Source organism: Eleginops maclovinus, chromosome 1 (assembly GCF_036324505.1).
Source record: "Eleginops maclovinus isolate JMC-PN-2008 ecotype Puerto Natales chromosome 1, JC_Emac_rtc_rv5, whole genome shotgun sequence".
In the NCBI taxonomy this organism is placed as follows: Eukaryota; Metazoa; Chordata; class Actinopteri; order Perciformes; family Eleginopidae; genus Eleginops; species Eleginops maclovinus.
Window position 1 is genome coordinate 25,229,861 of NC_086349.1, and position 27,398 is coordinate 25,257,258.

Genomic DNA, 27,398 nt, shown 5'->3' on the forward strand with positions numbered 1-27,398 from the left:
CTTTTGAGATGCAAGAACTGGTTCATTATCGCACAAAAAAGTTACTCAAATGATTAGTGAATGATGCTAATGTCCGCTCATTCGACTCTGGATTTCGACCCAACGATTTCTGCATGGTTTACTGGGGATATTTATGGCCACAACATTTAATCCTGAACATTTTCGGGCCTACTTTACTGAATATTCTGTATACAGAGATTTCTTTCAGCTAGCTTTATTGCGACCCATCCAAAAAGAAAACACAAGTGAAGTCACAGATTTTAAAAAGCTGTCATTTTACACACATTTCCTTTATAATTGTGGTCTTTTGGGTTAATGCTTTTTAGGCTTAGGTGGCTAATTAGCCGAAAGGAAGGCATGTAATGTCTTCATCTCGTTCCTACTCCCCAGGGGATACACCCTTTTATTGATTTTTAGGGACACCATGATGTTTTCTCACTATATTATATGCATTTTTAGCTTCACAACTAGTGAAAGTATAACAGAAAATCATTGAGGTTATCATCTAACACCTGGACTGCAGCTCTTGAGTAGAGCTTGTATTATTGTGTGTGTAAATGTGTGTATGTCGACCTACAGGTTTGAGTGGAGGATCAGTATGTAAAGTTGATTTTGTCGGAGACCTTTATGATTTCCTTATCACAGGTTGAGGTGTTTGGTGGTGTAGAAGAGGAAGTTCAAGAACTCAGCAAACCAAGTCAAACACCAACAGGTATTTATTTTATGTCCTACTACACTGAAGATCTCCTTCAGAAACATACAGACTACAGTGAAACCCCACACATAAATACATCTTAAATGGCTGATGGGATTTATTCAAAAACATTGAGCAACGTTGACCACTAGGGGGCAGAAAACCCGACAGCTCTGTTAGCATTAGCAAAGTAGTTGCGGCTAATATGTTAGCACAGGGTGATGTGATTATCCTATTGGAGGTGTGTGTGTGTTTGTTTTTGGAAACAGCTGATTATAGGTGTGTGTCAGAAGGACTCAATCACACAGTAATAGTTGTAGGTGATAATTATTATTATTGTGTGTTCAGCGCCTAAAATATTACAGTCCTTTAGTTTAATGTCAATTAAAAACACAACGTAAAGGAGGTTTAATATAATGGACTTTTTGTACCATAAATAAACAACTGATCGACTCTAGTCTCATACTCTATATTATATTCTGTCGTCAACTTCCTCACCCCCAAAAACATGCACATATCTGCAACTACCTGGAAAAAAATCACACAAAATGTAGAATAAAAGAAGCAGGAAGTACGTCATATTTTCCAGTGAGACGTTATCTTCTGTAATGGTTATATATAGTATTAACATACATGACATACAGCTCCTTCTGTCAACATATCGACCATTTCTCTGTTTCTCTTTTCCCTGTCTTTAAATCCATATTAACTTTGTCATGTTTTGTATATTTCTGTCCATATTTTTTGCCCACTTACTGGCGCCATGTTTTTCCTGAGGTTGAGATGAGGGTGACTGGTACAATGTGTGTGTACATGCTGATTTGTGTATAAATAACCTACATTATTTCATTTAAAATGTAGATTTATATTTATAAATGTTATTTTTAATGCAAAATAGGTCTTAAAAAAAACGTTTAACTTAATGCAATCACTAAAAAGCAGCCTACAAATGATACCTGCTCTTATACATACTCACTGCCCTCAACACTTCCGGTTTGAACCTGTTTCATCAATGCTTTACTGTGGAGAAATATAGGAACATGGAAGATCCAGTGCCATCCCATCGTTATCCATACAGCTCAGACGCATCAGATTAAAAACACAGCAAGCAAACGTCACACAAACACCAGGAACACACTGACGGCGTTTGAAGAGCTTCACTCAACGATCTGCAGGAGCACACACAGACAGCAGATTAGAAACAGTGAATTCTAACCTCCAGAGAATCAGAACACCAATAACCGTTAACTCACCATGGCCACTTTGCTCGTCTGTTCTCGGGTTCGAATCCGCAGCTTGTTGACGGTCGTCTCGGCGATGTCGGCTCTCTCCTCGGCGTCGTCCAGCTCGTGTTGGACTTTCCTGAAGCGCATCGTGCTGCAGCCCACCTGCTCCTCCTGGTGGACAAACAGAGGAACAGCAGCTGTGATTAAACTTCAAACGATTTCTTTTTTTAACCTCATTTATTTATTTATACTTTATATTATTTTATTGCATGTGTGGACAATGTGTTCTGTGTTTGGGATACGTGTAAACAAGGGGGTACATATTGCTTTGTCCAGCAGTGGCTCAGTCAGTAGGGGCTTGGACTAGGAATCGTAGGGTCGCCGGTTCAAGTCCCCGAACAGACTTGAAATATGGAAAGTGGACTGCTTCTTGGAGAGGTCCCAGTTCACCTCCTAGGCCCTGCTGTGGTGCCCTTGAGCAAGGCACCGGACACCTCCAATCCCCCCCTCCCCACTGCTCCCCGGGCGCTGCACGATAGCTGCCCACTGCTCCTAGAACTAGGATGGGTTAAATGCAGAGGACTAATTTCACTGTGTGTGCTCTGCTGTGTGCATGCATGTGACTAATAAAGAGGGTTTCATCCTCCGATTCTATTCTATTCTATTCTGCTATCATGCTTGTGTTACCCTGTGAAAACTCAATAAATATATATTTTAAAAAAGGAAATAAAAACAACTTGAAATAACCGTCATGGCCACTGGAGGGCAGCAGAGCGGAAACACAACATTGAGATATCACCTTTTTAAATTGATACGATAAATAGTTGCTTGTGGTATTTATTAAGCAGAGTAACTTTATCAGAGTCTTCTGTTTGAGTCCACCTGATTAAAGTGAAATATTCCCATTATTTTAGCTCTGTTTTTGGTCTCTACCAGTCTCGTAAGTTGCTAAAGGCTCCACTATTTTGAACAGCTAGTCTCCAAATGTGTCTCTCTCCTGTTTGCTGTCTAAATGCTTAACTACATTGTTTTTTTCACAGCTTTCTTTTTGTTGTAAAACGTGCCCCGAAAGCCCTGGAAGTGAATCAGATAGATGAACAACAGATGTGCATTGCTAAAAATTCAGCTGGCATTCGCTGAAGTTCAAATAACCCGATTCACATTGGCATTTAATGCATTGTTATGAGAGAAAATGTCAATTATAGCCCTATAATAATGAAACCCTGTGTGTTTTGACCTGTAAAATCCCACTTTTACGGCAGAAATATAAAACTTATAAAGACTCACGGCGTTCTCTGCTTGTCTCTTGTAGCTCTTGACTTTGGTCTGAAGCTTATCGATGAGCTCCTGCATCCTCAGCAGAGTCTTCCTGTCCTCCTCCGACTGCAAGGAGAACAAAGTTAGACCAAAGCACCAGCAGAAAATGTGTATGCCGTGGACCTGTGAGCCTTTTTCAGACCTGGTACGTGAGCTCTTTGACTCTCTTCTCGAAGCGACGGACTCCTTTCTGATACTCCTCGCTCTTCTTTTGCTCCATCAGCAGCTCCGTCTGCAGATCCCTCACCTGCAAACAAAACAGCGTCACTTCTGTTTAATCGACAAAGGTTTTCTTTTATGAAGTTGTTTGTATGCTGGCGGTTATTTCCTGTCACATCCATAAACACTTTCCTGCAAAAACTCCTTCTGAAGTACCTTAAAACAACATAAGCCAGGTAAGATTGATGCTCTTGGCAGCCTTTATATTTTTACAAGACACTGCTTTGCTGTTGTGATGGATGTGGTTCCAACAGCATGTCCAATTTTGTGAGAAACAGAATTATTATCAATCAAACATCAGTCAAATAGTGACGTTCTGGACGATATATCACTCACTCTTGTCTCCAGTTTATGAAGCTGTTTCTTCCCTCCCTTCAGCGCCATCTGCTCCGTCTCATCCAGTTTGACCTGCAGCTCTGTGAGAGGGACACTGTTAGCAACCACCTGCAGCACACAAATCATACTGCCACAGGTAAACTGTTTCATTCACCACCATCATCTGCTGTACCTTTCACAGTGGAGACCATGTTCCTCTTGATTCTCTCAATCATATTGCTGCTGTCCTGCTCCTTCTTCAGCTCCTCCGCCATCAGCGCTGCCTGGTGAAACACACATACACACATTATTAATATGCATTCCCTTAAATCATTTCCGGTATCAAGGAGAACAGGAAAGATTTGAAACACAAAACCCAAGATCTCAGGGTTACTGTGCGTTCCAACTCACATACTACCCAACTACGTGGTGGTAGAAAGATATTTACTAAGACAGATACAGTAAGAAGAAAGTACCAGCATGTGCTTCTGCATCCAGTCACATTTTGCAGCATGCTTTTCTGGCTGAGCCGACCCTCCTTTGTACAGCAGATATATGAGCAAGTGTGCAAGAGTGTCAAAGCTTAAGGTGCAATGTAAGGACAAAACCCTCTGCCCAACTTGATTGAAACCCTCCATGCAACAGTGTGTACTTTGTCAGTGTGAATGTCGATACTTCAACAGTAAAAGGTTTGCATTGTAAGTTGAGGTTAGGGGTTCAGAGGTCAGGACTGACATCAGTGATGGCCTTCTTGGCCTTGTCCTCGGCACTACGACTCTCCTGCATGGCCTCGTCCACTTCTTCCGTCAGCAGAGTCAGATCGGTCTCCAGCTTCCTCTTGTGGTTCATCAGACCGGTGTTCTGAAATATAGAGAACAGCCAGGACGTCAGGGAGTCAACAATTGATGATGAAGATGAAGAAGATTCAACTTTATTGTCATTGCACAGAGTACAAGTACTAGGACAACGAAATGCGGTCTCTTGATCAAATAGTCACTCCGATTTCATTCTTAAAGATATTAAATGTGGGAACAGCATCCCTACTGTATGTGTGTGTGTGTGTGTGTGTGTGTGTGTGTGTGTGTGTGTGTGTGTGTGTGTGTGTGTGTGTGTGTGTGTGTGTGTGTGTGTGTGTGTGTGTGTGTGTGTGTGTGTGTGTGTGTGTGTGTGTGTGTGTGTGTGTACTACCTGTGTAGAGAGCAGGTTGATTCTCTCAGTGAGCTCCACCAGCTCGTGTTCGGCCATCTTGCGGCCACGGTCGGTTTGCTCCAGGATCTCGCGCAGCTCCTGCTCCTCGGACGTCAACAGTGAACAACGGCGCTCCAGCAGGACAATCTGTTCCTTCAGCTGATTGGTCAACTGGATCTTATCCTCCAGATCCACCTGGTGCTCTTTCACCTGCAAGAGGAAACAACACAATGAGATTCAAGTTGATGGTGATTCAAGCGATTCCTTCAGGTTTCTAGATCAATACAACTTTCCAGCCTGACAGAAATGAGTTCATCATCTTTATACCGTATAATAATTTATATCCGATGTTCCTACCTGTGTCTGCAGGTGTCTGATGATCCTCTGGCTCTCAGCCGCCTGCCTGTTGGCGTGTCCCAGCTGAACCTCCATCTCGTTCATGTCAGACTCCATCTTCTTCCTCAGACGGACCGCCTCGCTGCGATTGCGAACCTCCGACTCATAACTGGCCTGCATGGTCTCCAGGGCGCGCTGGTGACCCCGCCTAGTGGACGACACTGGTATTACTCATTGAATGCATGCATCATGCATACAAAGTGCTTCTAATTTTCACAGTTTTTATCAGCTGTTTCACTGGTTAGTTAGAGCAACATCTGGGTCTTTTATTTAATGTATTTGGTACCTGAGGTTGTCAATCTCTTCATCTTTTTCTGCAATCTTGCGCTCGATGTCGCTCCTTATCTGCTGCAGCTCCATCTGGAATCTCAGTGTCTTACTCTCCTCGTGCTCCAGAGTACCCTGGTCGATGGAAAACTCAGTATTTTAGTCAACACTTAAGTGTCTTTCAGAGAAGTAAAGCAGTTCAGTCCGTTACCTCTGCTTCCTCCAGAGCTGTTTTGATGTCACTCTTCTCCACATCCATGATCTTCTTCATCCTCTCCAGCTCATAGATGGTCTTCCCTCCCTGAGTGATCTGCTCCGTCAGGTCGAAAATCTCCTCTGGAGTTTAAACACAGTCGCTCAGTAAATCAAAGACAATATTTATTTAGGTCCATAACAGTCTTGTATGGCCACCTTTTGACGACTGGTTTAAAATCTGCTACACAAGTCCTTTAGAGGTGCCTTTAATCACAAAGTCTTTTGGTAGACAGGAAAGACCACGGACAGTTTCAGTCTCTTCTTAAAGTTTCTGTTCCAAGTAAATAGATGGTTGATAAGTCATTGTTCTGGATTTCTTTTGTGAGAGATGAATAAGAAACTGTGTCGACGTTGATTTAGTTTCAAGTGCCTTACTGAGAGGGCACCACAGCAAGTCAGGAAGAGAGGTTTCTTGTTAGCAGTGGACTGTTTTAATTGTTAGGTTAGTCATAGGTGTTTTATTCTGTAAACCACACACGTTACAGTAACATGTTCCCTAAAATACTTGGATGTAACCTTTGTTAACTACCCTAGCAATTAGCATAATTGACCAGGCAGGCTATGTTTGCTTGAGTTTGCTAGTTATAAAACCTGCTTAAATTCACATCAGGATATCCTCCAGACCTGACCTAGCAGGAACAACTCCACCAAAGACTGAAGTTATCGACGTGGCTGCACAGATTCTGGGAGAGAGTACCTTGCAGGTTCTTGTTTTCTCGTTTGATCGTGTCCAGATGGTCCAGAGCTTCTTCATAGCAGTTCTTCAGTTTGAAGAGCTCGGTGCTCAGACTGCGTGACTCTTTCTGCGACGCCTCCAGGTCCGTCTGACTCTCATCAAACTTCAGCTTCCAGTCACCCAACAACTGCATCAAGCAAATTAGAATAAGACTCTTTGCTAAGTGCTTGTATTACATTTCCTAATGTTTTTGTCTTTCTTGAGGGCTAGGGTCGGTGTTGCTGACCTTGTCGAAGTTGCGTTGCTTTTTGTCCAGAGCCAGAGCAGCAGAGTTGGTTCGTTCCAGTTCAACCACCAGGTCTTCGATCTCAGTCTGCAGACAACACTTGGTTTTCTCCAGAGAGGAACATTTGGCATGAGACGACTCCACAGCTTCCTCCGTGTTCTGCAGTTTGACGACCAACTTCTTCCTACCCACAAACAATTCAGAAAACAACCTTGAATTACAGAACGACACTCAGAGTGAATGAACAATAAAGTAACAGAGGTAATAATTGATGAATGGGTTACAATAAACAACAACAACACTTTGTCAGGACGTCTATGCAGTATAATCCAGGTGTCATCCATTCTATATGCTTGCCATTTGCATTTTTTATGAAACCTTCCTATTTAAACACCTCGGACAAGTAGCCCAGTGTACAGGAAGTAGTTAGCATTCTGCTCAGTATCACAATAACTCACTTAGCGTCCTCCAGCTCTTCTATTCTCATCACAGCGTCCGTCTCGTACTTGGCTCTCCACTGAACCACCTGCCCGTTGGCTTTGGACAGCTCCCTCTGCAGCTCAGCCCTCGCCTCTTGCTCTTCCTCCAGCTGCTCCCTGAGGAGGCTGCTGTCGTGGCGGGACGACTGCACCGCATGGGCCAGCGAGACACGGGCCTGAAACGCAGACAAAAATAACCTTTAACCAGAAACCAGGGTCATATCAGAGAGAGTTTACTCCTTAAAATCAACGTAAAAGTGTGAGAGTGTCTGGGTATGTGATGTTACTTTGCTCTCCTCCTCCAGCTGCCTCTTCAGGTCTTCAGCGTTTTGGCAAGCCCCCGTCTTGGAGCGCTGGAGCTGACTTATCATAGCTTCCCGTTCTTCCAGACGACGGCTGTACTCGGCTAGAAACAACACAGAGGAAGAACCTCTAAAACAAGTAGGTTTGAGCCACCAGGAAATGCTCTTAACATTGAAGTAAACTTTCATAGTGGCCAAACGGTGGTACTACAACTCTCGTGTCAGTCTGTGACATCATTTAGACCCAAAAAGGCTTTTTCCCATCGAAAAGTGTTATATTATGTTGGATATCAATAAATGTGTATTGTGTGGTACCAGTCTCTGTAACGGCTCTGGCTTTCTGGGCAGAGACTTCAGTCAGTTGTCTCTGCAGCTCCTCTGCCCGGCTCCTGCTTTCGTTCAGCTGGTCTTCATAAACCTTGCACATCTTCTCTGCGGTAGTCTACAAACACACACATACACCCAAATGTCATGTTAAGGTTGTTAGTGAATCAGAGTTCAAATTGAAGTTGTGATGCAACAAAATGAATGTAATATAGATCTAGAACTGATATTTGTTGAAATACTAATTTTGATCTACCTTGTTCCTGGACAGCTGCTCCACATTAGCAGCCAGGTCGTCGGCCTCCAGCCTGTACTCGATCTTCTCCTTCTCCAGTTTCTGTTTGGTTCTCTGCAGATTGTCGATCTGTTCGCTGAGCTCCGTCACCATGTCCGAGTGCTTCTTCCTGAGAGTGGCGGCCGTCACCTCGTGGTGAAGCCCTGCCTCCTCCAGCTCCCGCCGCATCTTCAGGAAGTCTGCCTCCCTCTTCCTGTTTTGACATGGAAGTAGTTACGTTTTTGATGTTGTTCCTCATTGTCTTTGTGTCTTATTCTGGTATTTTGGAGGGATTTATTTATAACTATGGAGTGGCTAAAATGGGTTCAATTTGGCATCACATCTGTGTAACAAATGTTATCCACAAAAAAGATCTTACTCCAACCCCTTGTCCATTCAAAATCCTTCAAAATGTATCGCCAACAAACAAAAACTGATGCATACCACTTCAGTGTGGCATATACTGCTGCCTTGCTATGTCCTTTAAAAAATCCCCTAAAAAACCCATAAATGATCCTATGCAGGTCTCTATGAGTTAAGGCTGATGACCTGTTGAGAGCGATCTGAGCAGCAGAGGCTCCTCCTGCCTCCTCCAGTCTCTCTCCCAGTTCCTCCAGCTCTCTCGAGATGTCGTTCCTCTGACGTTCAGCTTTGGTGCGCCACACCCGCTCTGCATCCAGCGCCTCCTCCAGCTCCTCGATACGAGTCTGAGGTAGTGATCGTAAGGCAGAGTGAGGATGACGAAAAACAGGAAGCTAACATTTATATTCTGGATTATTCTCAATAACCTGCAGCTCTTTGATCCTCTTCTGCAGGGAAGCACCCAAACTCTGTTCGTCCTCCAGTTTGGATTGAATCTGACCAGTTTCAAAGTCTTTTCTTTAGGGAGCAATGGAAAGAGAAACAGAAAGACCAATCAATTAGTTATATCAGCCTATCTTCACACTAAACATTGTAATGTTTCAGTAGAGCTTTTGTCTCAAGGAACAAGACTAAACATTGGCTAAATGAATGTTAAAATCTATTAACTCCAAATGTATTGTCTCACTTTTTCAGTTTCTCCTCCATGTCTTCCCTCTGATTCTCCATTTCCTTCACTGAGTCAATAGACAGCTTCAGATCCCCCTCCAGCTTCCGTTTGGATCGTTCCAGATCTATCCGCACCTTCTTCTCCAGCTCCAAGGAACTTTCTACCTGTAGGGAAGAAAGGGGGAGGCTGCCAGACAACTCATTTACCAGAGTACCTTGACCCAGTGACCCTAGAAAACCCTTTATGTTGGGTTTACTTAATTTGCTACCCATCTGCTAGCCATTCTGATGGCCATAAGTTGGTTGAGGAGTAGTAGTCAGTTTTGGCGGTCCTTGGGGAGTTTCTACTGGAGCTTTAGGATTGAAGTTGTCATAAAGAGATAACAAAAGGTCCATAAGGTAGTATTTATGGTCACCAAATGGGCTTTACATGGTCTTTAGGTTGTCCTTTTGGTCTTAGAAAACCTTTAGGTGGTTGAAGAGGTCCAATTGGTCCTTTGGGAGATGTCTTTTGCTGTAATTTTGTTGTATATTGCGGACTGTAGTTATCCTTAAGGAAATCCAATTGGTCATCAGAGAGTTGCAGTGGTCCACAGGTCTACTGAACATTAGGGGAGATTTAGAGATCCTTTAGGTGGTATTGACAGAGATGAGGTTCTATTCCATTGTTTGGTGAATAATACAGTCTTTAAGGAGGTTTTAGATGTCCTGTAGTTGCTTCTTTTGGTCACCTAGGAGTTTGTAGTTATGGTTCTGGGGGTTCTCCCGGACCTCATCATCAAATCATTTCTATAGGAGGCCATGAAGGAGGCTCTATGGGTCTTTTATGTATGATGTACATCTTTGAGAAAATTCTAGAGGCCTTTAAGATGGTTCTAGAGATCATTTGTCAGGCAACAATAATGGCCCCAAACAGCTACCTTGAGGTTCTCCAGATGAAACATGTCCTTTCATTTATAACGTTTATAATAGTAAAACTTCAAGAAGAATGACTGATAAACATTAACACATTTGTGCAGATCTACACAGAAAGTTTATTCATCGTTTCATTTACAAATGTTGTCATTTTTTTTAGATGTCTTTACTTACATTGTCCACTTGTTGTTCCAGCCGAGCTTTGGCCTTGGCCAGCATGTTGACCTTGTCCTCCTGGGCCTGAAGGTCGGTCAGAGCCTGCTGGTGAGCTTCCTGCAGGGCGACTTTCTCTCTGGTCAGAGATGCTATGGATTCATCCAGAACACACATCTCATGGGAAAGGTTCTTCACCTGTGTGGTAACGAAAACAAATCCTCGGTTTCACCTAACACCAGACTCAAGCTAAAAAGATATAGCCAAAAAAAGAGAAATACAGCAAAAAGAAGCATGCAGTGATACAGGCTGTACGTTAACACACCTTGTTCTCCAATCCATGTCTCTCTTTCTCCACTTTAGCCAGAGTCATCTCCAGGTCATCCACGTCTTTCTTCAGGGAGATCACCTCCTCCTCCAGCTGACGTTTCTTGGACGTCAGCGTGGCCGTCAGCTCCTCCTCATCCTCCAGACGTTCCTGCGCTTCCTTCAGCTTCGACTCCAGAGAGATTTTGGACTGGATCAGCTGGTTGCAGCGGTCTTCTGCATCCGACAGGTTGTCCTGCTCCTGGAGGATAAAAAACACAAGATATTTTAGAGATATATAAATTAAGAGAGATTTACTAAGCCTGGAGTCAAATTGTTTCAAAAAGTTTAATTCCGTTTAAGAAACCCTTTATATTTTCATCTGAATAAGTAAAAGCCTGCTTTTGAGATACAGGGTATGGATTAGATAGCAAGAAACTGCAAACAAATAACCCAGGATGATCTAGAAGACTTGTCAACACACCCGAGGGGGTCCCATTTAACTAAATCTGATTTAAAAAAATGTTTTACTTGAAAAGATGTTAAATTGTTACATGATATTCATTTTCAAATATTTGAAATTCGCAACCAATTTCATTTTGTTAAGTTTCTAAGAGCAGACACAGTTTGCATGTTAATAGCTGTATGGATTGGACTTTCCAAAGTACGGGATTTAAACCCTCTTCGTTTCAGTCTTACTTACAGCTTGGAGCTGCAGAGACAGGTCGTCTTTCTCCAGAACCAAAATCACCTGACGCTCCTCCGCCTCCGCACGCTTTATCTCTGACCTGATGGAGAGAATACAACAGAAGGTGCTTATTCATATATCTGTGTGCATGTAGTTCATTTATTTTTCTGAACCCTGTAATCAACAGGTAATAGATAATGTACACAGAGTTTAAAGAGCCGACCGGTGGACGGACCTGTCAAAGGCATCCTTTAACTTGTTGTACGCCTCTTTAAGGTCAGCCAGTTCTTTCTCCACCTGGGCGCTCCTGAGCATCGGACGCAGCTTGTAGAACAACCTCATCCAAGGCCAAGTCCTCACAGAGAAGAAGGCTCTGAGGTTGAACTGGATCACCATTACAGCATCCCTGGGAGGAATAAGTATAGGCCACACTTACCACCACCAAAGATTCAGATTCCTGTTATTTTATCCTTAATGTGTCTGTTGGTTGTTATATTGACCTTTCAATCAGCATCTTTTGGCGGGCCATCCTCATCAGCTTCCCTCTGGCCATGGCCTGAACAATTGTGAGGATCTGAGACAGACGGATGTCCCTCATGTCCTCCAAAAGACCCAACAGACCCGCCTTGAAAAACACCTGGAGAAAAAAGACAGCAGTTTACTACCAGGAAGTATTCAAATCATTTGTTTGCTGTGGTATTAATCACAGTGCGGTGCTGTTGTATTATTTACAGTGCTGTACCTTAGTGTGTCCGAACTTGTACTGGCTGTGGTCGATGTCTAGAGAGCCAAGCAGTTTCTCTACAGCCTTCCTGCTGTCCACAAACGAGTCCTCGGGAATTGCATTAGGATTGAGGATGCGGTAACTGAGGAAGAAAATGGGTTATTTATGAGCAGCCGTTTAGAAAGTACTTGCAGAGGTAAAACTCTGATGAATTAAAGACAGTAAAACAACTGAAATGTCTGAGCCTTTATGGTTCGATTTGGGACTGACCGTTGTTTGAACTCAGCATACAGGATGCGGTTTGGGAAGCCCTTCCTGCAGATCCTGATCCCCTCGAGGACTCCGTTACACCTCAGCTGGTGGAGGACCAGGAAGGGATCCATCAAACCTGGAGAACAGATTAGGATTCTTGAAAGATCTTAATTGACTGTGCCAAAAATAAGATTCTCTCTGAAGTCCTTTCACAGCGCGGGACACATTGATGCTTGGTTAGTTTAACTGTTTATTTGTGGCAGTGACTTTTAGTTATGCTGCTGTTGTTTCGTTACCTGGACTCTTGGAGTTGTTGGGGATGATGCAGCGCACAAAGTGAGGCTGAGTGCTGCGGAGGTTGGCCATCAGCTTCTTTAGATTCTCCTGCATTCAAACACACAAACCAAAGAAAAATTGGAGACCATCTATCCTGCAAGTTGATGTGGATGCTGCTTTTATAATTGCACATAGGCCCCACCCCTTTGTCTGATTGACAAATATGGCAGCAAGCGCCAGAACCAAACTTTGTTATCAACAGTGATTCTGTTCTGATTAAGGCTGACTTTTTAAAAACATAGATACCATATGTATTTTAAAGAATTCTGTTTTCCTGTCCCGCAGGTATGATCCACACACCTTGTTTAGCTGTGAAACTGTCTGGAAGGAAGCAGCCCTCCTCTTCTTGTGTTTGCCTTCAGCATTTGTTTCTCCAGCTGAAACAGAAAGATAATACAGTTACACCATGTTCACCTGTATTCGTTTCTCATATCTCTTTCCTTTAAAGCGTGCGGTTCTGCTTTTGTTTGGATTGTTTGGGGTCTGTTTCTTTAAACTATGAAGTGTAGTTACCCATATCAGAGCTGATGTAGTCCCCAAACAGTCCAGCCATTAGTTTGTGGGAGGACTTCTGGAACAGAGCTACCACCGTCTCATTCAGAGGATCTCTGTTCTTATCCAGCCATCCTGTGATATTATATGGCACCTGTGGGAAATACAAATACAGATCAACTTTGATAATATACTGATTCTTTCATAGAATTCTCCAATGTGATATAACTCCATACAGGGGCTTCTACAGCATGTGAATCCTCTCATTATATCCCATAGTCTCCTTTGTGTTGACGTATATTCCGTAGCGATGTTTGTGAAGATGATGAAGGAGTCTCCGGAGACACCAGCTTGTATATAATAAGGTTTATTACAAACAGCATAGTATCATACACCAACACGGGCAATACGAGGTTCCCAGAGCCAATTGTGGAAGTCCCCCCGAAATCTCTCTGTGCACGGCAATTTGTAGGAGAAAATATGTGTGCGTGTCCAACGTGTGTGTGTGACCAAAGGAGGTGAACTATAAGAATGTTTACCCAACTAAGGAGAGATGTATGTGGTCGTCCTACATGTCTTTTTCTTACTCATCCATGGAGGCCCTCTGACGTATCCCAGAGGTTTGTTATACAACACACTGTTGCGCAACATCACTCCCTGCACTCTCTATGACCTCAGAGAGTAACTAACTGTACATATGAACCGATTTAACTAACTGTATATAGGAACCGACTTAATACACCACAGTGTCAATCAGTACGCATCTCAGCAACCAATAATAAGGTGGCGTTCCACAAGGCTCTGTTCTCGGGCCTCTTCTTTTCAGGATTTACATGCTTCCATCAGCTTAATTTTTAGACATATAGCATTTTATCCTATTATATTATTATAGATGTCTTAAAGGTTTACATAAAGGCTGATTTAGGTCCAAAATAAGCAATGATTAAGTTTGCCAAGTTTGCTCAATAAAACAAAAATACCTGTTTTTGTTTCTCAAGAACGATTAAAGGTCTTTACTCATCTTGAATCCCTAATCCCAGAATAACAAGTGTGATTTTGGTACAATAAAAGGTCTTGTGTCTTAGAAATACCTTCAAAATGTCCTTTCACTTTCATCATTACCTCTAACATGATGAACAACAACAAAGGCACCATATGTGCAGATACTCACCACTCCAGCATAGTGAACAACCTCAAAGTGACACTCATATTTCCTCTTCTTGTCCGGCCGTGGACGCAGGAAGTTGGGCGACTTCCCGTGATGGTTGTCGTACAGTTTGGTTTTGAAGCTGTTGTCCGTGGCCTTGGGGAACATACACTCCTCCTCCAAGATGGACAGAATACCCATGGGCTGAAAAATATAATCATACACCGTCATCAGTTTTCACCACACACTTGTGCCTCTCCCATCTAATGAAGCCTATCTCTATGATGTCTAAATAAACTAAGTAATTCAAGCACAAACACACAGACACACCCGTTCTATGAGGTCAATGCAGGCCTGTAAGTCCAACCCGAAGTCTATGAAGGTCCACTCGATGCCCTCCCTCTTGTACTCCTCCTGCTCCATGATGAACATGTGGTGGTTGAAATACTGCTGCAGCTTCTCGTTGGTGTAGTTGATGCACAGCTGCTCAAAGTTATTGAACTGCAGAAACAGAGACAAACAACAGTTGTGTGGCTTTGTTGACAGGCAGAAAAAGCAAAGGTTTTAGAAATATTGAAAGCATATGTTCAAGAAACCCTAACTGCCAATCAGAAAACATTCAGTTAACCCTGACCTGATAATCTATCATGTTTCTTTCAAGCCGTTTCACCCCCCAAAAATGTGCGGGAAATTGCTTTCTGGAGGTCATCCACGGCTAACAATAAGGTATGGATGCATTTAATCACACCAAGGCTACGTTTTTTTTCCTTGAAAGGTCAAAGAAGCTAACTGAGCTAACAAAGCTAACAGTAACAAGTGCATCTTGACTAGGTGTATCTGTCCCTCTCTCGTCTTTACCTCAAAGATCTCAAAGCCGGCGATGTCGAGTACTCCGATGAAGTACTGGCGAGGCAGAGCGGTGTACAAGGACATGTTGATGCGACCCACCAACCACTTAAACATTCGGTCGTACACGGCTTTGGCCAGGGCTGCCACTGCATAGTAGACCTAGACAGGAAAACCAATGAGAAAAAGTCAAATACCTAATGCTTTTGTACAGAAGAGACACAATAGACTGATTGATACCTGTTCTACAGTCTGTCCTTTAACGATGTACTCGTTTCCGACTTTGACGCGGGGGTTCAGCAGACCTTTCAGCAGCTCCGCAGAACTGATACCCATCAGATAGGCGGCTTTATCCACACCTGAACACACACAACACACACACATATCATCTCATCTGCCATTAATACCCATTAATGTGTAAAAACAAAATGTAGCGATGCAACTACAATGCCCTCTTTCTGTATTTATCGCATGACTACAAATCATTGGCCCGCTTTGAAATCAGTAAGAGGTTTCTAATTATTTGAACTGTACATCTGTATATATCAGAGTCTAAATATAACATACTGTTAAAAGTCCATCCCATATCTGGCGCCTTTAAGATCCAGAGCACATTTTGAGTTGCTGCATTCTGGGTAATTCACAATTCCTTAGTGTACCAAACTCACTGTGGACTTCAGGCACATGTAGTGAGGATTTCAGTCACATAATAGATCATCCGCCTGAACAGGGACTTGAACACTGGACCCTCAGATTAAAAGTCTGATGCTCTACCGACTGAGCTATCCAGGCTTCAACAACACAGGTTTCTGCAGAATATTTATCTAAGTATTGCTTATTGTTTAAAATGTTATTCTCAATTTTTCTTTGTAATCATTTCTTTGTTTGTTGCTTCACAACAAAGATACCTTGCCTTGTTATGTATTAGCTTTTTCTGTCACAAAATAATTGATGTATCTTTGTTAAAAGGACCATTTCTTCAGACTTTACTAAGCATCAGCTGGAGTTGTATCTGAGCAGGTCACATGACAGGCTAACTTGTGTCTTACTCTCTGTGCCGTCGGCCTCGGCCTGCTCCTCCCGCTGCCTCTTCTTGAACTTCATGTTTCCAAAGTGCATGATGGCTCCAACGATCTTATAGCAGCCGTACTTCTCCTCGGGAGTGAAGCCCAGCGTGTCCATGGCGTGCTACACACACGCAGGTACAGAGATTATAGTAAAGAACAGCGTGTGTGTTTTGAGGGTTGCAGAGTGTGTGTCTTACATCAGTGAGCTTCAGCTCCTCTCCATCGTCAATGCCTTCCACTGTGGTCACGCCCTGGGAGCAGAAGTGGTAGTCGTGGGCGTTCGTGGTCACCAACAGCATGTCTGCAACACAGGACAGCCACTTTATCTCTAGCATTGAATCATAGCTCTGCAGTTATGCGTATTGTAAGACATATATTTGATACATGCACTCATATTGATTGATGTGAAACTCTACCCTGTAGTTCTGGTTTCTGATTGGACAGGATCTGGTAGTAGATGTGGTAGCTTCTCTCTTCCGGCTGCTGGACCACAACTCTGGACTTTTCTAGAAGATCTGACAAACACACACATAAATACTTACTCCATGGTACTGTACTACTATAATATTGAACACAAGTAAAGAACAGAATGGGATAGAGAACTTGTGTTAATGGCAAACACAGTTTGAAGTGTGCTGACTAAATGTCAAGCTAGCAAGGACAGGTGTAGGAAATCTGATAAATGGGACTCACAGATGTTGATGTCAGCAGACGCCAGCCTTCCTGTCGGTCCAAAATGAATTCTGATGAACTTTCCCTGTGACACAGAAACACAGAAACAAAGTCTTTGCCACACAACACATCCTCCTAAGCTTCAGTATCAGACTTTAAGATGATTTGTCTTAACTCACAAAGCGAGAGGAATTGTCGTTGCGGATGGTTTTGGCGTTACCGAACGACTCCATGGCGGGATTAGCTTCAATGATCTGGTCCTCTAAAGACCCCTAGGTACACAGAGAGAGGAGGGGTTATACGCTGCACTCATGAGACACATTCAATCCTTTAAAATAAAGACAGTTTACAGATGAAATAAGAATGTGACCTACCCTTTTTTCAGATTTTCTCCCAGAGCAGCAACTATGGCGAAGTACTGAATGACTCTCTTGGTGTTGACGGTTTTCCCTGCACCTGATTCACCTCTGACGGAGGGAAGCAGCAAGAGTCCGAGCAAATAACAGCACCAAACATTTTTGATATGGTTTAAAGTTTATATTTGCACTTTATGACGGCTGAAATCCAGAGCCAATACTTACGTGATCAACATCGACTGGTTCTCTCGATCTGTGGAGTCAAATGTAGAAAGATAAGTAGCTGAAAAGATTCTTATTACCAAAAGATCCCAAGAACTTTAAAGTGTTACTGTTTTTAGTTCAGCCATCTTTGGAGACTTAGGACCAGAGGAGCAGAAACCTAGCTCTGTATTTAAGAGACAGTTTGACAATTTAGCTGATGCAAGATTTCTGTCTTGGAGAGAGTTAGATTTGGACTCCTATTGATAACACAGTGCATTATATAAACTCAAGAAGTACTGAGAAGTAAAACCTTGAGTAAAAGTAGAAGTACTCAGATCTTGTACTTGAGTAAAAGTAGAAGTACTCAGATTGTGTACTTGAGTAAAAGTAGAAGTACGCAGATCTTGTGCTTGAGTAAAGTAGAAGTACTCAGGTCTTGTACTTGAATAAAAGTAGAAGTACACAGATCTTGTACTTGAGTAAAGTAGAAGTACTCAGATCTTGTACTTGAGTTAAGTAGAAGTACTCAGATCTTGTACTTGAGTAAAAGTAGAAGTACACAGATTTTGTACTTGAGTAAAAGTAGAGGTACTCAGATCTTGTACTTGAGTAAAGTAGAAGTACTCAGGTCTTGTACTTGAGTAAAAGTAGAAGTACTCAGATCTTGTACTTGAGTAAAGTAGAAGTACTCAGATCTTGTACTTGAGTTAAGTAGAAGTACTCAGATCTTGTACTTGAGTAAAAGTAGAAGTACACAGATTTTGTACTTGAGTAAAGTAGAAGTACTCAGATCTTTTACTTGAGTTAAGTAGAAGTACTCAGATCTTGTACTTGAGTAAAAGTAGAAGTACACAGATCTTGTACTTGAGTAAAGTAGAAGTACTCAGATCTTGTACTTGAGTTAAGTAGAAGTACTCAGATCTTGTACTTGAGTAAAAGTAGAAGTACACAGATTTTGTACTTGAGTAAAAGTAGAAGTACTCAGATCTTGTACTTGAGTAAAGTAGAAGTACTCAGGTCTTGTACTTGAATAAAAGTAGAAGTACACAGATCTTGTGCTTGAGTAAAAGTAGAGGTACTCAGATCTTGTTCTTGAGTAAAGTAGAGTACTCAGATCTTGTACTTGAGTAAAGTAGAAGTACACAGATCTTGTGCTTGAGTAAAGTAGAAGTACTCAGATCTTGTTCTTGAGTAAAGTAGAAGTACTCAGGTCTTGTACTTGAGTAAAGCAGAAGTACTCAGATCTTGTTCTTGAGTAAAGTAGAAGTACTCAGGTCTTGCACTTGAGTAAAGTAGAAGTACTCAGATCTTGTACTTGAGTAAAGTAGAAGTACTCAGGTCTTGTACTTGAGTAAAGTAGAAGTACTCAGGTCTTGTACTTGAGTAGTAGAAGTACCAGAGTGTAGGAATACTCTGTCACAGTAAAAGTATTCTAAATGTTCCTCCAGTGAAAGTAGAAAGTACTCTCCTCTAAATGTACTTAAAGTAGCGACAGTAAAAGTAGTCATTGTCTGATTGGTCCATTTCAGAATAATATCTCTGATATGTTTTATAATGATTGATCATTAAAGTGTTCTCAGAGCTGGTAAAGGTGCAGCTAGTTTGAATGGCTTTGAGGTTACAGGACACTCACTCTTCAGCAGGTCAGTGTAGGCGTTGTCAGCGACGGCGTAGATGTGTGGCGGTGTCTCCAGGCGACGCCTCCCTTTATAAGCTGCTATCACCTGAGTGGAGTACACTGGCAGCCATTTGTACGGATTGACCGCCACGCAGAACAGGCCGGAGTACGTCTGGAACGAAGACGGTTAGAGATGAGGGATGAGGAGAGGATAGGAAGTAAAGATTGTGCCATTCCCTGTGGTGTTCTGTGTGTATTAATAATAGTACTAACGTAGACCATCCACATGCTGTATCTCCTCCTCATGTTGAAGAGGACGGACGCCTCGTTCAGGTGAGTCAACATGGCCATGTCCTCCATCATGTCAAACTTCGGAGGGTTCATAGGCTGAAGGTCGTCTTCTTTCACCACCAGAAACTAAAACACACACACACACACACACACACACACACACACACACACACACACACACACACACACACACACACACACACACACACACACACACACATATTTAACACAGAGGTTAAGGTGTTCATCAGAGTCACAGCGGAACAGAGATCCAAGAGGTGTTTAGAAGAAGTCTGTTTATTAAATCGTTTGACCATCAGAGCACCGGAGATCTGTTGGTGTCCCATTCAAAAACATTGACACTAAAAGTGTTATTTTGCTCCAAAAATCTTAATATAATTAAACTAAAATCTAGTATTGGTTGGCAACATTATAACAACATTTATAAAGGAATTTATATATATTTCAGTCGCCATACTAAGACCCCTCTGGAGGTGATCTGTCATTCAAATACATGCTCAGAATTCAGTCCAGCACCTTTAATGTACAGTGCTGTAAGGAATATTTAAATGAGCAACTCTAAACAATAAATACTGCTTAATTGGTATCGTCCAAGGCTGTGATCAGACCCTAAAAACCATGATAGGAGCACCGTTTTATTTTAACACCATAATTCAGAGAATAAATATACATGACAACTCCATGATCTACATCCTTACCTAAATAAAGCCTATTTCTAGTAAAGATAATAGAGAATTCATCGGGGTTTCTTTGTGAATGTAATCAGTACAGTCAGATCAGAGCTAGGGAGATGAATGTCATGTCTTGAAAGATCATTTAAGATTGACTTTGTGTTGTATCGTGCCTTCCTGTTTTATTTTGAAAAGTCCCTTTCCCTCTCGTTTCAGGTCTCTGTGCTCCCCGCCCCCATCTGTGTCAGTGATTGTGTACCTTCTCCTGATTGTTTTTACAAATAGTTTAGTTTAGCTTTCCTCAAGTGAGTGGTTTTTAGTCTGAAACGTTGGTTACTGTGCTAACTTTGTTTTGAAAACCTTCTGTGCTTGAGTCGTGCATTTGGTTTCATGCCTCAGAGTTCAGACTTGACAATGAATGGATGGTTAAAACCAAACTGGTAATCTGCACTGACAACCTGCGTGACTTATACAACAAGTAAAGCATCAATAATGAATAGAAATTGAATTGAAAACTGGTCTTATTGGGTCATTTAAGGTTGCCTAACAGACTAACCCGTCCGTCCTTTGTCTCCACGGTGGTTTTGTCTCCATTCAGCTCTTTAACCTCCACCTCGACGTACGCTTCCACATCATCAGGCAACCAACTACGCTTCGTACCTGGAAAATAACATCACACTGTTTATGTCTTCAGTGCTCAGTATGTAGCACATACATTGAATAGAAGATCTACATGGATAGAGGTGTAAATAAATGTGCACCTACCATCGAAAGCCTGAGCTTTAGCAGCCAGATGCTCTAGGTTGGTGAGACGAATGTAGAGAGCAGCTTCTCCAAACTCCGCCAAATCCAGGAACCGAGACATCTGAAGACAACAACACATGCAAACACTGTACTTTAAAGGTGCATTGTGGAATATTTTGAAAACATAGGACCTCGGTGCATGCTAAGAAACAAGAACATAGGGCACTTTAACTTCAACATCAACAACTGGTTCAACTGGACTGAAAAATCTACTTAGTTGTGAATGCAGAAACTCTGTAGCCTCTGTGACTCCAATGGGTCTGGTGTTGCTGTTTCTCCCATTCAGAAACAAACCCTAGACCAATCAAGCCAGTCATCTCAAAGTAGAGGTTAAAACTCCATCAACACCTGCTGTAAGAACAACTTCATAACTTAAAGAGGACATATGATGCTGATTTTAGGTTCATATCAGTATGTAGTGTCTCTACTGGACATGTCTCCATGCTTTCAAAAGGCTCTTTATTTTTCTCATACTGCCTCTCTTTTCAAACCTCTGTCCGAAACCAGAGCCCAGTCTGCTCTGATTGGTGAGCCGGCTGGCTGTGTTGTGATTGGTCAACCGCTTAAAGATGTCCCGCCCCTTAGCCTATCACCTACAATGTGTTGGAGTGCTAGCCAATAGAAGTGTGAGTGTTACATAGTGATGTCATAAAGTAAACAAAGGAGTCCAATGGAGGTGTTTCAGGCAGGGTAGGGGGGAGTGTGTGGGAGAAACTCATCATGACATACAGTAAGTTGAATGATCCATCCCCTCCCTGAACAGAGAACTAAAGTGAAAATGGGCAGTGTCACCACTGGAGTGAAAAGAGCTCTAGTGTTGTTATCAGGTTAACAGCAGGGGATAAACAGACTTCTTTCACCCCCCCATCAATCATAACCCATCATACAGGCAGCCAAACAAAACATGAAGGAGAGCTGCTGCTGACTGACAGAGTAAGTGCAATATGTAGCCACTCCACTGGTTTCAGATAGTAGTCCAGTTGTGTCGAAGTCTATGAGAACATGACTGAACTTCTCACCTGATGTTCAACCTCAGATAGCCCTGCTACTGTGATTGACAAGTTACACGTGTACGTTGTTGTCCGTGATTAAGTGTTTCATCTTTGTAACTCAGCTCCATTTTCTTATGTCACTTGTTCTTGTAAATAAAGATGATGAAAGCGCGAGAATCCAGGCCTCAAAGCCTTAGTCACCAATTACTTACATCATGAAGATTATGCCCACCGTCTATGGGTCTGACATAAAGGTCCTTCATTAGGAATCAGACCAGGGACAGATATAATGCACGTGCTGGCAATATGTGCATCTTGAAAAGAATGCAGTTCTTATCAAACCAACGGGAAGAAATAGTGCATCTGCTGGGGACTATTTTCAGAGGCGGATTAATACACATTTGGTGAGTGAGTATTTGTGGCCGCAGGATGGAGTGCTTTGGACTTAGATCAAATATACTGTATTGTGTGTGTTCATTTCTAATGCAGGAATTGATGGGGTTTTGGGGCAACAATGGAGCTCTATGGCTTATAAGAAGGAGCTACAGGCTGTGATACACACTGGTTTGATTGTGAACATGAAGAAATATATAAAATAACACCCGAATAGTGCTCCAAAAGTTATTTGCCAACACCAATCAGCTCCTTTACTGCACTGTACACTTTTAGCCAGCGAGTGATGCCCAAATACAGAACCCAAACTAAAACGATGAAGTCAACAAAGTGGCATGGCAGCCATTCTCACAATACACGAGGCGTACCTCAGGGCATTACTCGGGATATCAGAGAGAGCTAACAGCTGCCACATCAGCTCAAGGGGATCCGCTCACAATGCTCGGGGCTCTCCCTGGGTTATTTGTCTTTACATGCCTGAGTTGATTCTCTGTCACACACACACACACACACACACACACACACACACACACACACACACACACACACACACACACACACACACACACACACACACACACACACACACACACACACACACACACACACAAACTGCCAGGAAAAAACCTTGCTGTAATTATAGCATTTTGATAGTCTGAGGCCGTCAGATGTAGTGATCATTCCCTAAATGAGTCATTGACCAATTATGATTCTCTATTAAAGTCAAGGCAAGCCGTCTGCACAAAAACAAACATGATAGAAAGAAGTTAACGAGATAGCACCCCAAGACTCATCCAATCAGAGAGCTTCAGATTTGTTTGGCTGTAAAACCAATAGTGGGATGTTGAATAAATCAATGCTAGGGTGTCGAAAGAACTGGTTCAAATGTGTCATCAGGAACAACACATGTGGGTACCTGCTGCACAGGAGTTAAATTGCAGCTTCAATTTGCTGTAATAACACTATTTGGAGAGTGTGATTTAAAGAAATACAATATAAGTAAGGAAATGTACCCTTTTTGATCACAGGAGAAATTGGGTTTTGCGATATTTGCTCCAATTAAGAATAAAATAAAATAAAAGATAAATAAGAAGAAAATAAAAATATGTATTTAAAGTTAAAGTCAGAATAAAACAATAAAACAATAAAACATAAAGAAATATAATTCATATATTTCTGTAAACATGATAATGTAATAATAAATCTAATAAATCCTAATATTTATATAAACATAACAAGTTAAGGTAAAAATGTACATATTTTACAACCATATGAAACGAAATAGGGAATTAAAGTAGGTGAGTCACTTTGACAACATACACTTACACATGCAGGACCCACCATAACTGATTCAGTCGTTCAAATTAGTAATATTTAATTTTGCAATCAACCTAATGACCAAAAACCAGAAGACATGCAATAAAATCTGGGGCTCTTTGGACCCCGGTGGCGCTAGCAGTTTCCCCCTTAGCTTGATTGGTAATTGAGCTTACTGAACTTGGAGACTGAGCCCTGCAAAGCTTGGTAGATACATTTTTTAAAAATGGGACTGCTGAGGCTTATGGGTATTGTAGTTTTGGTCCCCTTTAATCTGAGAAAGGGACACAGAAAGCGGGGTGGGGTACTCACTGTGCCGGGTCACTCTGGTCTTGTCTGAAGCTCTTTCGGTGGCTTTAGTTGTTGCTGCAGCGTAGTTTGAGAGGATGTGCAGGAGGACAGAATAAGTTTGTCCATTGAGCATCACCTCACTTTATCACCTCCCTGTGAAGGTCGACCCGACACGTGACCTCCTCCGCTGCTGCTGATTGGTCGGGCCGGTCTTGTTGCACGGTCATAAAAGGCTTGATGTGGTCGGGATGGAATAAGCAGATGTCCAGAAGCAAAAGCCACATCGGCTCCGTCCTCATCCCTCTCTTCTCCCTCCTTCACCCTGTGTGTGTGTGTGTGTGTGTGTGTGTGTGTGTGTGTGTGTGTGTGTGTGTGTGTGGGTGTGAGTGGGCTATCTATGGAAACTGACTGTTCATGCCACTGTCACTATTCTTTTAATCTCTGTGTTTATGTCTATCTGTCTTTGGTTTTCTGGATTCAGCCGTGTATCCATCAGTCCAAACTATCTATGAACATCAACCCATGTCTATGTTTGTATATAATTGTGTATGTAAGCCTTATTGACATAATAAGTATTTCCTATTGCGTCACATTGTGTTGCTTGTATTTCATCTGCATTCAATTAAAAGTGGCTTTATTTGGTAAATCATCAAGAGACAAAAGTACAAAAGTATGATCAATAATAAAATACCATTTTGAAACGTCTCTGCCTTTTTCAAATTCAAATGGTTTTATTAGCACGACCATAACACCTTACAGTTTTACTCACATTTTCAATATACTGTTGTCTATAAAACATAACTATGCGTAGCTTATCATGCATCCAGAAATATTGATTAGGACAAAGCCAATTATACACACAAATACAACTAGAGTATAAAAACAGAGGAAAGATGTCTGAGGCCACTCTAAATCCCTCATGCAGTCTATTTCTCCTTCTCTCATTCCTCCCCTTTTCCCCTTTTGTTTTAAATCCAGTTTATTACCACTTGGCTCTTATTTGAGCTCTTTTGTCATCATCACATATGACAACATTGAACACGCGACCCACCGATAAACCCCGCCGCCCTTAGATGCCGTTTCTGTTTTCAGATATCACATCTGCAGAGACAATACATCTTGTAATCTCTGCATTCTTGACAGGAGACAAATCAAATTCACATTCCTGAGTCAGTGTCTAAAACATGGCTGTATGAATATGCATTTACTCAATACACAATATAATGCTAACAGGATGCAACAGCATTTCCCTGGTTTATTGGAAAGACGGATAATTGCTCTTGTCTTGCAGGGTAGAAGCTCTGGTGTAGAAACATCAGATCTAGTTTGTTTCCATATACAAGTATGATTGTGTTTGGAGCATAACAATAAAAAAGCAGTAGAGAAAACGGGAGATAATCGCAGGTATTCAGGACGTCAAAACGAATACAGATAGTATTTTAAAAGTGAAATATCAAACGTATCTTTCTGTACCATTTCATCAGAGCAGCCAACAGTGAATCCTGGCACTTTACCTCTTGAATTTGTGTTAATACATTTAAAAAAATAGACAGCGTCTCCTACACTTTCCTATGAGAGGTTGGAGGTGTGTGTGCATAAACCATGATGGATGTTTTCAACCGACAGATTTGGTAGTAATGTTATCCTATCCAACCTGATCAGCTGATTGCCTGCGTTTAATGATGTCACTGAGCACATATTACCTCGATGAGGTCTCACTGTCTCAACTGATGGACAAAACAAATAAGACCCAAGTTGTAATGGAGCAGAATTGCCTCTTAACCCAAAAATAGAGTCCGTTGTAATCTCCCATCATCCCTTTCTCTGTGTCTCCGTAATCCCTCGTGCGTGAATGACAGTAATGATGAGGCAATGACACACGCTGTGTTTCATTCACTGGTAATATTACACACAGGCGGGGCGCATTGTGAGGATTTGGACGGCAGTGTGTTGTGATATTTCAATTGTATGTGTGCAGTTAAACTGAAATGATGGATTGATAGAAGCGGTGGGATTAAACAGGAGGCTCTCCGTTTCAGTACGAGGTTATTTTAACACTTTCACATGGACTGAACAACTCCCCCCCTGCTGTCTGCACCTCCAACCTGCAGCCTCTTTAATACATTCCTCATTAAAACTCACTTCTGTTCCGCGATCAGCTGTTGTGTGCCGTTTTTTCAGGGCTTTGCTGTTCCCAGTTTAAGTGTTGCTGATTGCTACACATCCCTGTTTCCAAACACAGCAGTGAAGCTTAGAAAGACTCAAGAGGGGGCCTGTGTTACAGCAGCACTCCCCTGCTGGTGCTGCAAATCCTCGAGCCATTTTAAGACACTTGTAATAACTTACATGTCCTTAAAATGTCTCTTTATGTGGTGTGAATTATCGGCCTGGCGGTATAACAGGTTGCATTACGTTCCTGTTGAAGCCTAGAGAGCATTTGGTTGAATTACAAGGCTCAAAAATGGATTGGATTGGAAGTTTATTGGTTACAGTAAATAACTAGAAAGTCCGATCATTAGAGAGAGGGTCTTTGCCAGGTGTGTCTCTCTTTCACTCAATGGCCCACACCTCCTTTCCTTTCAAGGTGGTGGTGAGATTTAAAATAAAACATGGTTATGATGGATGGGTTTCTGAACCACCGACCAATTGTTGACGAGGCAGAGACTGATTTTTGCATCTTAAGGGGGACTGACCATCCTTCCAAAGATGAAAAGCAGAGCACATACTCTGATATGTATCTATATTTCCCTTCGGGTGAATCCTAACTATTTTGGAGGACTCTTTCAGGCAATGTCCACTCGTTGACAGAAAGTCCTTCTTCACATTCCTGCCTCTTTGTGGACCAACCTTTTTAATTGGCCCTTGATCTTTCCTCTGGTAAATGGACTTGTACTTTTATCCAGTCTTTTCGACCCCTCAAAGCGCTTTACATACTACATGTCATTCACCCCATTCATACAGAGCAGTACACTTTTTGCTCTAGGTAACTACCTTTCTAACACCACCATCGGGGACAAATCGGGGTTAGGTATCTTGCTCAAGGATACATCGACATGTTGACTGCTAAGGGCTGGGATCGAACCCACAACCTTCTGGTTGAAAGACGACCGCACTACCTCTGGCACCACCTACAGGCCAATTAGTCATCTTTACAGTAGAAAAACTGCCTGATTGCCATTAAATTTGCAATGGATAATCATCTTTTGCTGATCAGTCCTTAATTATATTCCTTATCCGATCTGATCCAGAGTCTTAAAGAGTCCTCCACCAATTCTTCGGCATTGTCAAATCCTAGATAACTAAAAATCAACTGAAAACAATAACATAGTGTCTTGATCAATGGGGATGTTGAGTTTAATTGAGTTTTACTTAATTAGACTAGATAGATTACTAAAAATGCTCATCTATGTTCAACTTCAGATATTAAAGTAGCTTGCGTACCTGTTCATAACCCAATTACCCGATGAGTTTAGACAAAGAAACTAAAACCAAAGCATTGTTTGACACTTTATTTGAAAACATTACTTAGAAGAATATTGTTGAAGTTCATTTCTATTTATGAAATGGATTATGTTGAATTACTGTATTTGTGCCA

The 27,398-nt window shown here is 42.0% G+C and overlaps 1 protein-coding gene across 1 annotated transcript; it reads right to left on the reverse strand.

Annotated features, from left to right (window-relative positions):
- Positions 1-698: 698 nt before the first annotated feature.
- Positions 699-24,035, reverse strand: LOC134867083 (myosin-7B-like). The gene is given in 47 exon segments (XM_063887442.1): positions 699-1,863; positions 1,948-2,091; positions 3,208-3,303; positions 3,380-3,484; positions 3,793-3,872; positions 3,965-4,055; positions 4,507-4,632; positions 4,960-5,169; positions 5,317-5,503; positions 5,642-5,757; positions 5,834-5,958; positions 6,575-6,740; positions 6,840-7,023; positions 7,298-7,494; positions 7,606-7,724; positions 7,936-8,062; positions 8,201-8,432; positions 8,768-8,925; positions 9,007-9,097; positions 9,267-9,412; positions 10,337-10,513; positions 10,641-10,883; positions 11,325-11,409; positions 11,545-11,715; positions 11,810-11,946; positions 12,052-12,175; positions 12,304-12,421; positions 12,582-12,669; positions 12,922-12,998; positions 13,135-13,267; positions 14,285-14,464; positions 14,591-14,761; positions 15,119-15,268; positions 15,347-15,465; positions 16,156-16,294; positions 16,371-16,474; positions 16,590-16,688; positions 16,867-16,930; positions 17,025-17,117; positions 17,220-17,245; positions 17,248-17,312; positions 17,427-17,454; positions 19,039-19,195; positions 19,297-19,440; positions 20,563-20,666; positions 20,772-20,871; positions 23,825-24,035. Coding segments are annotated over 46 exon segments (5,808 nt in total). The 5' UTR covers positions 23,825-24,035; the 3' UTR covers positions 699-1,851.
- Positions 24,036-27,398: the final 3,363 nt, after the last annotated feature.